This window comes from Amphiprion ocellaris, chromosome 10, assembly GCF_022539595.1.
Source record: "Amphiprion ocellaris isolate individual 3 ecotype Okinawa chromosome 10, ASM2253959v1, whole genome shotgun sequence".
NCBI classification, from domain to species: Eukaryota; Metazoa; Chordata; class Actinopteri; family Pomacentridae; genus Amphiprion; species Amphiprion ocellaris.
This window is the reverse complement of record NC_072775.1, coordinates 25,225,703-25,240,972: the sequence shown is the minus strand read 5'-3', so window position 1 is coordinate 25,240,972 and position 15,270 is coordinate 25,225,703. Positions and strand designations below refer to the sequence as shown.

General features: G+C 37.7%; 1 protein-coding gene across 7 annotated transcripts in view; it reads left to right on the top strand.

The window, feature by feature from the left end:
* The first annotated feature begins 3,245 nt into the window (after positions 1-3,245).
* Positions 3,246-15,270, top strand: part of vav3b (vav 3 guanine nucleotide exchange factor b) — a 57,987-nt gene continuing 45,962 nt past the window's right edge. For 2 of the 7 annotated variants that reach the window (XM_055014219.1, XM_035956331.2), the window contains exons 1-2: positions 3,247-3,635; positions 7,021-7,137. In XM_055014219.1, coding sequence (XP_054870194.1) covers positions 3,432-3,635; positions 7,021-7,137 — 321 coding nt within the window. In that variant the 5' untranslated portion in view covers positions 3,247-3,431. Of the gene's footprint in view, positions 3,636-7,020; positions 7,138-15,270 lie in introns of all 7 variants that reach the window. The other 5 variants (XM_035956334.2, XM_035956332.2, XM_055014218.1 and 2 more) reach the window with 4 other exon arrangements.

Genomic DNA, 15,270 nt, shown 5'->3' with positions numbered 1-15,270 from the left:
TGTCTTCTCTCTGCCTCTGTTAGATCCAGTGACCTCCCAACATATACACCACTAAGACCCATCATTGCAGTCACCTGCTTATCATGCACATGGAATATCAGCTGAGTGAATGACTGTAAGGAAAAGGTTACTCTGTGGTACATACATTTTTTCATAGATTAAATAGCAATAAACTATGTCCAAGAAGATGGTCCTGACCGAGTCCATATTCAATCACAGTTGCACAGCCATTATTCTGATCATCAGTCTGGATGTGGGCACCAGTTCTTCTTGTTGAGGGACTTCCTGGTTTTTGGACATCCTCCATATTATACTACCCCATTCTGAACCTTTCGTACTACTCATAGACATGTACACAGGACAGTGTTTGCTCCCCATACACATCCTTCAGCATGGCGAGGGTTTCTGCTGTAATTTTTATTTTAATTTTTTTTTTTTTACCATTTTAGCCAAGAACCTGATGTTATTCCTTTGCTCAAGGTTCATTCTGTGACAGAAGGCATTTGACTGGGGTAAGAAACCCACCTGTGAAAAGAAAGATAATAGGTCATGTTGTTTTTCTCATACAGTGTTGACATGCTAGGTAACACTGTCACATATTTTATAACTATGTGGCTGCTGAATTGTGTGATCAACAACCAATGTCCCATTTCTTCTTTGTTACGCCGGGTATGCAAATGATAAAAGAAGTACTGAAATATTTAGTTGATTGATCAGTCAAGACATGCATCATTTATCAAATAAAATCATCAAATATTTGTTGGTTGCACCTTCCCAAGTGTGAATATTTGGGGAATTGATGTTTTTATAAAAATATCTTCAAATATCTTTGAGTTTTGGACTGATGGTCATAATATATGAATAGGCCTCCATAGGTTCTGCAAACCAGTGATGGGCATATTTTTTTAACTAATTAGTTTAGAGACTAAATAATGAATCAGAATTAGTTAATTAGTTGCAGCCCCACAGATACCTACATCCATATAAATGAATATGAAAGGATAATTTCACCTGCTGCCACCAGCTTAAAAATAGGGAAAAACCTATGTAAAATTGTATGTGATGGAGAAACACATTCTAAAAAGTAATTCAGGGAACCTATACCTACCACTTAATTAAATGCATATTTGCAAAATGAAAATGTGGATTTACTGATTTAGATAAAGCTGCACAGTGGCTTGGTAGTTAGCACTTTCACCTTGCAGCTAGAAGATCCCCGTTCGTGTCCCGGCCTTCCCGTGGTCTTTCTGCATGGAGCTTGCGTGTTCTCTCTGTGCATACGTGGGTGACTGGCTTCCTCATACAGTCCAAAAACATGCTCAGATTAATTGCTGATTCTAAATTGTCTGTAGGTGTGAATGTCAGCGAGATTGTTTGTCTGTATATGTAGTCCTGTGATGGACTGGTGACCTGTCCAGGGTGTCCCCTGCCTAATTCACCCTAAGCCAGCTGGAATAGACTCCAGCCCCCCCCTATGACCCTAATGAGGATTAAGTGGTGTGTAGATAATGGATGGATGGATGGATGATTTAGATAAAACTTTTTAGTTGAAAACATTATTCTGATGGATGGGTTGACACAAAGAGGTCAGTAATTACATCAACAAATTCCTGCATTCAATTCATGGATTTAAATTTAAGATGTAGTAATTTTATGAAAATGGCTTGTTACTTTATTTTTCCTCACCTTGAGTTTAGATTTCATGTCATCTGTCTTCTCATTAAACATGCCTGGACAACTACAGTTAAGGTAACGAGTTAAAGGGTCTGTAGGCTGAACAAATGTATCTACAAAGGACATTTCAAGGTGAGCATCAAGTCTTTTACAAATAAATTCCACTAAAGCAATAAATTTGGGAATATTTTCAATTGTGATATGACCAATAGTGGACTAATGTTCAGAGTTTAGGCTACACTTGCTAATACAGTTGATGGAATTTGTTGTACGACTGCACATAGCTCATATTTAGTAGTGAAATCTCCCACACTCCTAAGTCCCACCCATCAAATTTCAAATAATGCATATACAAAATACTAAAACATGCAGTTGTTGAGTAAATTTACTTGTCCTGAGACCAAATATAAACACACTAAGAGAAAAAAATGTTTGACAATATTTTTAAAAATACCAAGTAAGTCTGCAGTTCTCCCTAAAATGCCATTTATCTCTTGTCCCACAACAATGATGACCAAATTGAATCTCAAAAAAAACTGTTAAAATGAAGTTTAAATCTCACTTTTTTGTGTTATTTTTTCCTTTCATGTCTTATGTAATTGTGGGAAAAAATGTTTAATCAACATAATATTTTAAATAACTATTATGCATGGAACATGTGGCCCACATGTTAGCATAACATTTTAGCTGGTAGAAGTAGAAGAAAACAGTAAATCACATGATACGCTGAAATTAATATCAAGCAGTTTTCCAAAAGAATGGGAAGAGCAAAGATTTGTGCTCTATTTTTCATATTTTCATAACATTGTCAGCTTTGATTGAATGTCTCATTCTACCTCATGCAACCCTGTTATGCATATTATCAGGATGAGACTAATTCTTCTTACTTTTTTCTTTTCTTTTTTCCATCAGTAAGTTTGTCCTCTTGTTCAGCAGTAACAGCTAGCTAAATATCTAGCTTCTACTCCTGAGAAAAAGCTAACATTAGCATGGATTAGCAACCCTGTTACTGTGATTAGAGTAGGGTTAGCAAACAATAAATAAATCATCAAATAAAAATAGTACCATTAATGTGTAAGCTGAGCCAATTAAGACTTTGAGAGTTCATTATCTATTATTGGTGAATATGTAGCAGAAAATTGTAAAAGATTTTTTTTTTTTTTTTTTTAAATTTGAAGCCCAAATGTCCTCCAATTCTGGAATGACCCATACACACATACACTTCATGCACACGTTTTTTCACTCACATGCAAAATGCTTCCATGCTTCTTACCCGTTTACTTTTGTTCTATGTTATGTTTATGTCTATTTGTGTGATTTACATGTGTATTTGCTCCTGCTGGCGTCTCTTGGCCAGGTCATGTTTGAAAATGAGAAGTGGTTCTCACACGTGTTTATCTGATAAAATAAAGGCCAGAAATAAATAAAAAGATTCTGCAGGTGTACACCCTGGCGAAGCTTTTCTAAAGTTAAGGGAAAGATTTTTCAACAGATTTTTTTTGGGCGTTAGGAGGACCTCGGTGGAAATCTGTGAGAAGAAGGAAGGGGAAGTTGCCACAGACGGAGGTGGTTTGAAAGCAGCCGCCCCCAGCAGAGCAGCTCTTAATCTGCTGCAGCGACGAGGCGCTCCAGAGGCGATGCAGGAGTCCGGAGAGACGAGCTGACGGCGCACAGCTGCTCCTGTCATGCCGTGCACACTCTCACAGTAGGGACAAACTTTTCTAGTTCATCACTGACCCTCCGTTCGCACCGCCACCATGGAGTACTGGAGGCAGTGTGCGACGTGGCTGATCGGATGCAACGTGCTGCCGGCGAACCACCGGGTCACCGCGGACACTGCGCAGGTGTTCGACCTGGCGCAAACCCTGCGGGACGGGGTGCTGCTGTGCCAGCTGCTCAACAACCTGAGACCCCACACCATCAACCTGAAGGAGATCAACCTGAGGCCGCAGATGTCGCAGGTAGGCAGCTCATTTCTTCTGGGAAAGCAAGTTGGAGTTGAATTCCAAAAATCTGAGACTGACGTGCTAAAAGCTGCAGGCGGCTAATGCTGACCTGTAGAGTCAGATGGAAGGGATGGTCCAGGACAGTCCTCCAAGGTAAGAACAGTGTCAGTGGAGGGGGACAGTCAGAAATACAGCCACAGGTTGACAGCTGCTTTTAAGGAAATAAAGAAAGCCCAGATCCACATAAAGTCTCTAAATAGCCCACCACAGAGTAGAGTAGAAAGCATATTAGAACATGGTAAAATTTTCTGTTTTCAATGCAACAGTTTGTTTCTCTCAAAAACTAAAACAGTGAAATAGTTTAATATAATTTTTCGATGATGTCAAAATAACTCGCAAGGATTTGCAGCGTAAAGTAGGCTTGGGATCATTTTCCGTCTGTCCCACACATTGTTTTACCTGAATCCATAACTGAACACATGTTCTCTCATCAAACTGAATGATACATTTTAAGGCCATACCTCTGACAGATGTCTTCACTGATCTATTCCTTCTGAATAGTCACAACTGGCTTGCTGTGTCCTGTTTTTGTGCCTCCGTATCAGCAGCTGGAAGTCTTGAAGACGTGTTGAATGCCCCTTGCCTATGAAACCTAAAGAAATGGTCCAAGATTTGACCTCTCCTTCCACATGTAGTCATTCCTCCCGCTGCCACTGGAGAGGCCTGATAAAATCCTCTCTTTGATCCACCCATTGGTTAAACTCGTACAATTTAGCAGCAGCTTATAGTTTTCTTGTGACTGAGTACGAAGCCATATAACACATGTAGTATAGCCAGACTTTGGGGTTTATACAAACTCTGTTTTTACTTTGCAAAATTATTTTCTACTACAAATCATGATTTTGTGCAGAATGTTCTCGCAAAAGAGATTGATAAGATTTTTACAATTTCATAGCAGGTATTGTAAAATTAAATAAAGTAAACAAATTATTAAAACCTAATGTTATGAAAAGCATATTTCTTGATTTAACCAAGGCACTTGTTTATAATAGGATGTCTGCTCAAGTGCCTCTATTAAAAGCTAAATACTAACTGATAATTATGCCTTTTTGTAATACTGTATGTCAGTTTATGTGTATGACTTCCTGTGCACCAGCGTACTGAGGCAGCATTGGAAGTGATTAGATCTTTGTGCTTTCTTGAAAGTCTAATAACTTATTAAGGTCAAAGCACCCATTAGTGAAACGATGATGTGAAGCACATACGAAATAGTTTTTGGAATATGAGATTGAATATTTTTTAGATTGAAATGATGCATCAACACAGATTCCTTAAAAAAAATTAATGTAGAACTTCTTTTGTGCCACACTTTCAAAATTCTAATTGTTGGTTAAGTAATAAATAAATAGCAGCCGGTTTTATAAGCTTAAAATTGTGTTCTGTATGTGCTCTGTCAGTGTACATCCACTCCGTTTATCTCAATAGACACAAAGCAAACCCAGGGCATGCTGAGCTGAACAATGGATAGACATAGCCTGCAGCTATAGGCCGTCAGAGTACAGTTGAGAAAGACGTGACAGTGGGCTCCAGATTTTATATGATGCTTTCATTGTGTCCTGCTGACCGATGATCTTAGAAATGGAGGCAAGGCCATGAAGGTAATAGACTGGAGGACAAGAGTGCAGTGTACTGTGATGAAAATGTGCCCGTAAGTGCTACTTTTATCGTACTATATGTTCGGCCTTGGTGCACATGCAAATCAGTGGTGCTGATAATAAAACGTATGGATCAGATATGCACTAAATGTCTTCTCTGCTGTTCATACATTAGTTATTTTTTCAGATTAATGAGACACTGATTGCTATTCAAAAACAGATAAACAGTACAAATAAGATAATGTCAAAAACTACAAAAACTAAGAGCTTCTAAAAGTGATCCAACATTGAAATAACTAGAAAAGGACCCTGGATAGGCAAATCACAGGCTTCGTTCAAATCATCCTAACCCCTAAATCCAAAAAATAGAAACATGAAGAAACACCAGCACTATAACAGTATAGTTGACCACTGATTACTTGCGTTTTTTATAATTCTCATCTATAAATGAACAAGTGAATGTGCAGCAGAGCTATGAGTGAGGCTTCTGGTGGTGCAAAGCCTTCATGCTCATGCACTTCCTCCGCAGACTAACGGGGCCCCAGGGGGCAGTGGGGTGATTACAGGCGTCTCCACCATGAGATGATGTGATAAAAACAAACCTATCTGTTCTCAAGAATTTTGTGTTTCCAAAAAAAAAGTTGTCACATACAGTTTCTACTTTAGTCATCACTAAATAATCTGCTTGAAAAGGCCGATTACAATTGTTTACAGCCTCTTTACTATTTGAATACTTGCCTGGATGTTTGGAGCACTGTGAGTAAGCTTCTTAGTAGAAGTTGTCCAAGCTCTGCTCAGAGCCTGCTCCATAACCAGACGTCTGTTGTCTTTATGATAGCTGTTTGACTGTAGTCTTCCCACTGAGACACACTGAGATGTAGATCCTCAGAGGAAGTGACTGGGGACATAACTAGCGACTTCATTTCACACTGTCAAACTCATAGTTTTCACTTTCAGTTTGCAGAGTTTGTGGTTCACCTTCACTTTTTCAAAAGGAAATTCAAATCCTCTGTGCTTTTCTGATTCTGTCGGTACAAGTTTATGCGAGCTAAAATAGGATTAATTGGCTAGGCTCACACTAACACTTTTCAAGCTTCTTTATTAGTGTCTGTCTAGGAAAATCATCACATTGTTTCTTTTAGTCTGTTTTTTTTTTTTAGATAATCTGTGTGCTGCTGCAATAGAGTTTCATAAGTCAGTGCTTATTTTTGCTGCTCAAAGCATACAAATTATATTGAAAGCATACAGTACCTCTCTCCAGAAACAATGTCGTTGTTAATCTGAATAACCACAGACCACGCTGTCAACAGTTCAGCAGAACATAGGAACTGTTTCTTTGGTAAAAACCTTCCAGTCAGCACTGCTGGCGGTTTGTTCTGTGACACTGTTTCTGTAAATGAAAGGCCAGTTATTTGTAGTTTTTCACTACTAATTTCACCACTATTTCACTGATTTTCACACAGACTTCACAAAGTTAGCCTGGACATTTTCAGTTTGAGTACATTCCCTTTAATTTTGCTTCACAATCAGGTGGGAGTAGTTCAATATAAAAAAATCTGAATTTTAATAAATTTCTTGTTATTATTATTATTATTATTATTATTGTATTTGGGTAATCACGTCCATTAATGTTAAACCAAGAAGTTGATGATTTAATTAACATTTTGGCCTTAACATGGCAATCAAAGTTTTTAAAGAAAATGCGCAAGTTACTCTAAATGCTATATTCATTTTTGTCTTTTTAGTTCCTGTGCTTGAAGAACATTCGGACTTTCCTGACTTCTTGCTGCAATGTGTTTGGGATGAAGAAAAGTGATCTATTTGAAGCCTTCGATCTCTTTGATGTTCGAGACTTTGTAAAGGTAAACCCCCATTCATTCTGAGGATTTTCTGCCACTGCACAATGAAGCAGTCATCTGATTTGATGTATAATATTTTCCAACAATTGTCAAATCTCTTCTCTGCATTTCTGGTCTTCTACTTTTCTCTTTTAGCTGACTACTTTATCTGCAGTGATTATTGAAAGTCTATTGCCTTTTAGAGATCTTGCACTTTTACAAGTTGTTTTACAAGGAAGTCAGTTTAAGATGACATTATACGTTACACACTATTACAGCTGAGTGATGACGATTGTGGAGATTGTCTATTTCACCAATAGTGCATTTTATAATTTCTAATAATGAAGTTAGTGACAAAAATATCAAAATGTTCAGTTTGTGTTCTCCAAACGTCTCATACAATATGAAAAAAAATCACAAAACTGTTGCTGAAAACACAAGGAAAAATAACCCATTTTGATCATAAATAAATAAATGATATTTAAAAAACAAAAACAAACACAACAAAAAAAATGCGTTTTGGGACAAAGCATGATATTCTGAGCCACAGTCTTTCAAGCAGAATCTAAAGTACCTACACAAGTGAGGTTTTTTTTTTTGCAGGCAATGCTATACTACTGTTCAAAAGTTTGGGGTCACCCAGACAATTTCATGTTTTCCATGAAAACTCACACTTTTATTCATGTGCTAACATAATTGCACAAAGGTTTTCTAATCATCAATTAGCCTTTCAATGCTATTAGCTAGCACAATGTAGCATTAGAACACAGGAGTGATGGTTGCTGGAAATTGTCCTCTGTACTCCTATGTAGATATTCCATTAAAAATCAGTTGTTTCCAGCTAGAATAGTCATTTACCACATTAGCAATGTCTATAGTCTAGACTGTATTTCTGATTGATTCAATGTTATCTTCATTGAAAAAGCTGCTTTTCTTTCAAAAATAAGGACATTTGTAAGTGACCCAAAACTTTTGAACGGTTGTGTGAAAAATAGAGACAATATTGTAAAGACATCCAGACATCACCAAAAGTTAAGTGAGCTGTAGATATTGTGTCACTGCTCTTGCAATCAAACACACAAAAAAACAGAACTCCAGTGATCTATTCTTAATTCACAAAGTGCCTATAAATTTACACTGTAAAAAATCAATTATTAATTATCAATGCATCGCCCAGTGGCAGCTATTTATATTTCCGTCACACCCCCATGTATGATGACAATAAAGCTGTTCTATTCTATTCTAAAAACTATTGTTTTTATGGTAAAATTCTAGCAGCTGTGTTCACCAGAACGCTGCTATTAAATTAGTAAAACATTTTCTTCATTTGCGGTAAATATACGTATTGATACTGTTGATTTTACGGCTAAAAAATGTGCTTCCTTCCAAATTTTATTAGAAAATAAAAATTTTAACCTTAAAAAAATAGTTTTACTTGAAAATGTGCATGAAAATACCTATAAAATAAAGTTTGAGTGACCTATTATAAACACCGACACCCTCTTAAAATAATGGCCTAAGTCATTTTTTCAGGTTATTCAGGAAACACAAAAAACTGAACCACACTACACTGAATTTTGACCTACCGTCATACTACAGGGATAGAATCGCATGATCTGTTCAACTGAGGATTTAGGCAATTTTACCAGAGGTGGCCAGCATCATGAGGAGATGATTTAGGCAAAAACCATCTCCTCTGTGCATGAGAAGAATTGAGAACTGTTCAAGAGAAAAATTATAAAAAGTTATTCTTTTTCCTGATTTACTTATTTACGGTGATTCAGTGTTATATAAACTGTATCAAACAGTTTTAGAGTTTATAGACTTTTACTGTCATAGTTTGACAGTTTTTCATAGTAAAATATATGAGCTTTTTTTTTTTACAGTGTATCACAGTGTGTGTGTGTGTGTGTGTGTGTGTGTGTGTGCGCGTGCGCGTGCGCGTGTGCGTGTGCGTGTGCGTGTGTGTGAGACAGTTTAAAAGCATCCAGTATTTGTCCATCCATTGCGTTTTTACGGTGCACTCCTGAAGGGGTTGCTTGACTTCTTTTTACTGCTGTGTTATTGTGGCAGCTGGCTTCAGTGTGTGTTCACAGTGTTACCAGGTCAGTGGGTCTGTAGTGCGCTCTGCATAGCTACTCTGTGGATGGTTGCTCGCAGCACTGGAGCCTTATTTAACTGTGCTGAAGACAGCCCGCTCACTCTGAGCAGCCCTCTTTCCACATTTCCTTAGTTTAGTGCATTTGGTGCATAAGCTTGCCTTGAAGCATAATGAGTTGTCTGAACATTTAGAGGCTGTTCACAGTCAAGTACATTAGTATTTAATATGTAAGCATTTAGCTATTGGAGACTATGTATTAGTCTGTACTGAAAGTATTTGTAAAGGTTTTTGTCAGAACATGTATTTTGTGTAATATAAATCGTTCATTATGTACTTTGAGTTCAGGAAATGTTAAGTATAGTTTGGTACCGCATGTCAGCAAAAGGCACAGTTAGACTCTGCAGAGACAAGTGTATTTCATTCAGCCATATATTACGTAATTACACAGATTATACATAATTGCATAGTTGAATTCATCCCCCTGCAGCGAATTGAGAGGGGTGGGACTATGAGTAAGTGTATATTGAACTTTGTGTGCAGTTTTCCACGCAGACTCCTTTCTTTCAGCTCAGTGTGTTGTGTTGTAAAGAAGCTTCCAGTTAATCTGGCTGTTGATAATCCCACAGGGGATGCGCTGCCTGCAAATATGTACAGGACATCCAAGCCAGGCTGCATAATCTCAGCCATGTTCAAGGGTTGTCCATCAAACAAACAAGCTTCCGGAGGGGAAAGATTGAACTGCATCAATATGTTTTTTTTTTTTTTCACAATTAGTTCGAAATACTAGTGTCTGCAGGTTCAGCAACTGGGCTGGATTAGCTCCAAGCAGTGCTGTACAGCTGAACAAGAAATGCCCAAATCTCTTCCTTATTTTCCAAGGGAACATCTTAAATCTCCACCCATCTAATCCACTTGAGGTAGAGTTGTGCCAGCTCTGCCCATAGATTGAGCATTAGTCCACTGAATATCTAATGAGAGTTCTCTAACCTACATTCCTCTGCTGAGTTACTGAAGGCCTCACCACGGTCAGGCTGCAGGCCAGAGAGACGAAGGGAAGAGACAAGAAGGGTGTTTATTTATTCCTCCAAAATAAAAATAAAAAATCAACCTTCTGATTGCGTTTTGAAAAACAAAATGCTTGCTTACTGAAGTCAGGTGAACAGGGAGTAGTGTTTTATGTTAAAGGGTATCTTTTTTATCTTTAGTTTGATATTTCAGGAAATAAGATTCTGGCTTCCTGACAAAGTCTCTAACACATGTCTGCACAGTAAATATGAAACTACTGTCAGCTGTCTGTTCAGCTTAACATGTAGGTAAAGGAAATAACTGATCTGGTTCCATTCAAACGTTACACAAAGGTACTGAAAACAGAAAGTCCTTAGTGGAGCTAATCAACACATTGTTTTCCTGGTGTCTCCACCAGTTGCCTAATTCATACTAGGTATCTGCTTGGTTGAATATGGAATCTGATATTCACTGTTTTTCTGACTATTGGTATCATTATTTTTTAACCTATTCCAGGTAATATAAATTAATTTAAAATGCTCTATTTTGACTCTGATGCAGCTGCTTCTTTCTATCTGTCATAACCACATACCGTCTGACTGGTTATACACCATTCAACACCGAAGAATAAACGTTAAAAGAAATGAGGGTTAAGGTTTTAGTAAAACATATTTACAACATAAACATACCGAGGCATTTCTACAAAGTTTTTTGACGCTAAGTTTTCATTTTTACTTCAAATAAATACTGGTGGACTGCACAGTGGCTTGGTGGTTAGCACTTTTGCCTTGCAGCTAGAAGATCCCCGGTTCGCGTCAACACCTTCCTGAGATCTTTCTGCATGGAGTTTGCATGTTTTCCCTGTACATGTGTGGGTTTTCTCTGGGTACTCCGGCTTCCTCCCACAGTCCAAAAACATGGTGAAGTTAATTGTTGACTCTAAATTGTCCGTAGGTGTGAATGTGAGCGTACTTGTTGTCTGTATATGTAGCCCTGTGATAGACTGCCTTCACTGTAAGTCAACTGGGATAGACTCCAGCAGCCACACGATGCAGTGTAGATAATGGATTGATGTATAGATATATATTGGTTCCAAATATTGCTTTTCTGTTGAATGAAATACTATTAATTGGTGTCAGTGTAAAAAAGATGTTGGCTAACTTTTACTTTATACTGCATATAGTCATATAGTCCAGCAAATTACAAGTGGTGTAACCATAAGGTACAGTTTTACAGTGGAGTGTTTGTGCCCACTGATCAAACTGACGATGGAGCTGGTAGATGGATTCTTCTGGTTAGGGATTAACTTTATTTTTTAGCATAAAAACATGGTATCAATCTTCTCACCTATCTCTGGACAAGAGAACAAATGAAGGTATTTCCCAAAATGTTGCATTATTTGTTGAACAGAATTTTAAAAAGTCTATGCATAATAACAATCTGTGCAGAAGTATTTGTTGTCTGTACGCTTAGTGCCGTCACACACTCAACAATAGCAAAAGACTCTCTAAAATACTGAGTAATAGACGTTCATGGTTTTACTCAGCTCTAGTAACTCACATAAGTGTGAAAACTACATAAACATACATTTCCTGAAAAACTGACACCCAGCTACATACAACTTGTTTGCACAGTTAAATCATTTCAGTTCAAGTGCAAATATTTTTGCTTTGTTTCAGAAAAAAGAAGTTGTGATTATACAGAGGCGTTTTGCATATTTAGAGCTCACAAACAAGAGGCTTTCAAGTCACGAGCACACCTGGGTTCAGCCAAAGCCACAGCACTCATTCACACAGGAAGAGGAGATAAACTGCAGATAGACAGGCTTTCATATCTAACCCCATCAGCTGTCTGTTTTAAGACTGCCTGCGATTCCAAATCCTTTCACACGTTGTAGTGCTGCTATGAGAAACTTCTTCATACCAACCAGACCACATTTTACAGTGAAAAGTTCAACAGTAAATGCTGCTGTCCTTTGCTAATCTGAATGTTGTAATATTTACTGTCACTGTTTCTCCTACAGTATTTACTGACTACACTGTGTGAATTGACTCTATGTCGTAGTAATGGCCACAGCAAGTGCAGGACAGTAATGATCTTTTTTCTGGGAGACTAAAATGAATGTTCAGTATTATTACATATTTTTGTCAACTAATCTAGCCACTATTTTGTCAATTTTGTCAATTAATCCAAATGATTATTTCTTCTCCAAAAAAAAAAAAAAAACTCAAATCAAATAGAATATTTCATTCAGAGCTTTTTTTGGTAAACAATGATTACACAAAGAAATGTGCTTAAAATAATAAATAATGACAGACAACTTTAGGGTGGAATGAGTGTATTATTTTGCTGCTACAAGTTCAAAATATATTAAAAAGCTTACCCTACTAATGAACAGACACCACTTACAGTGGGCTTGCCTCTTGAGGAGGTGCACGTTCCAGATCAACAGCTGTGTGTTTTCTCTTCAGGTGTTCTTAAATTGTACCGTGCTGCAGTGATCTGCCATCCAAATTCTGCACTGTGTACAGACCATGTGTTTGTTCTGTGATAATTCTAACTACTCATACACTGTCAAAGCCTTGGGTCTTTCCGTGAACTAAGACAGACACTATTCCAGCTGTCATTTTCTCACACTGAATTGTTGGCTTTACCAATGACTGGAGCCAGAAATTACATTTTAGTAAAAGATGCATCAGTTGACAGTTGTGATGTTGATGTCGCAGATGTCCACTAGTCATGGCAGCCCTTGTGTTCAGTGGTAATGGACTTAGGAGCCTCAATAAAGGAACACTATGAACCATAAAAGCACAGTTTTAATTTTCCAGAAATCATAATTTCTGCTTGCCATTCAGTTGTGTTAGTAGATGTATAGATAACAAGAAAAGCACTCAGAGAGCGCAATACTCCTCCAAGGCTGCTCAGTCGTTGTGTGATTTTGGACAGATGAAATCTTTTAAAAATTTGTTATCCACAGCGGTCAATTTGTAGTAGGATCACAGTCATGTGATCAACAGCAGGCAGCTGATGTAGTGTTCACTTGTTGTCATAGTTACAGTGACGACATGTCGCTATCTTGCAATGATACAGAAATATTTAACAAATCTGTGGATCCAGACTATAAGCCGCATCACTGCCAGAATCTATTCACTCGGTTCTTGTGTCATTTCTGACCTTCCCTATGAATTTCATCCAAAGCCGTTAATCTGTTTTTGAGTAATGTTGCTAACAGACAAACCAGCGCAGATCATCACATAAGGAGATGGAGCCATGGCGGAGTAACAAGAAAAGCACTCAGAGAGTGCAGTGCTCCGCCAAGGCTGCTTAGTCAGTGCATGATATCCAGCAGATGAAATCTTTAAAATTTGTGGTCTACAGCGGTCGATATGTAGGAGGATCACAATCATGTGATCGTAGTGGTCACTTAAGAAATCTGTGGATCCAGACTATAAGCTGCATCATTGCCAAAATCCAACCACTTGATCCTTGTGTCATTTCTGATCTACCTTCAAAATTTCATCCAAATCTGCTACTCTGTTTTTGAGTAATGTTGCTAACAGAGAAACAGACAGACAAACCAATGGCGATCGCCATATAACTCCGCCACATTCCTTGGCGGAGTAATAATACATGAGACACAGAACATAATCAAGAATCTTTATTGTCATTATTCAGTTAGTTTTCAACAGTCAGATAACGATGTTTTGCTTTAATCAGAATTGTTAAGTGTTTCCATCTAATAGTGAACATCAGTGCATTACCTGTAAGTCTTTATGGTGTACTTTTAAACCTGCAGAATAATGTGACTGCAAAAAAGCGCAGATCTCTATAAATCTCTACACTTTCAGACATGCGTGCCTTTCTGTTAATATGACTGCTCTTCTCAGTATCTGACTTGCATACCTGCACCTCACCATCACACAGCCACAGCGTGATGCAAAGCAGTGACTTTGAGGTAGCATGACCATTTCCTGTCGGCCATTTTTGCCCATGTTGCTGTCTGCATTTCCTCCTTTCACATGATTCAAATTTGATTTACTGGCATGATGAAGTATAGTAGCAGTGTTATGCGTAACCTTTTAGAATGTAACATAGGAAAAAACAACCAATAGTTTGCTCATTCCTATATTCCTTGATTTTAATTATTATTTTGTTGTGCTCTTTTGGCCTTTATGAGACAGTGATAATAGAAAGATGTCCAATTTTGAGTCCCTTCTCAGCAAATTCATGAAAGTCTCACATGCCTTCAGCATCAGTCTTTCATTTTTCAGCTCAAACTACTGCAAAGATGGTTCAGTTTACCGTCTCTGTAAAACCACTGGTTTTAGTTTCAGTGTCTGTAAGCTTTTATTGGAGCTGAGATGCTGCTGTCTCCAGGATGTAGACTCTGTGTGTCAGTGATTGACAGTGTGGAGCAAAACAGTTATTTGTACAGCAGCTGACACAAACAGGGAGAAATTTGTGAGGACTTTTTTTTTTTTTTTTTTTTTGTTTTAAACTTTTTCTCCAAGCAATCATTCAGCCCGGAAATACTGCTAAAATCACAGCACAGTCGTTGTTTTTAACTTCATTGCACGATGAGTTTAAGAGACACAGTTCTAGATAAAAAATCAGTAGTTTAGCGGTGCAGAGTGACAGCTTGGAAATGGCTCTGAAGTGACTCAAGTACGATGTCATACAGCTTCCATTGTCTAACAGCAGAAACAGAATAATATGTAAACAGCTTTAATGGCAATTTACATGCATTAAAGTTCCATATATATGAGCACACAGAGCAGGAGAGAAGTAAACAGATATAAGGGGATGATATGGCTGTGTTTAGATTTTTGAAGTACAGAAGTCAACACTGAAAACCTACTAACCCAGTCAGTCCTTATTTATTTGTTTCAAATTGCCCTTCAAATTTTGAATGTCTCACAGCTTTACAGTTTGGATAGAGCTCTGAACGTTAGGCACATGATCAAACCTAATGCCAACACTAAGCATTTTTCTATTTCAGGGGTGACATTGCATCAATAATAAAAGTATTCCACTGGGTGTTTAGTTTCTCA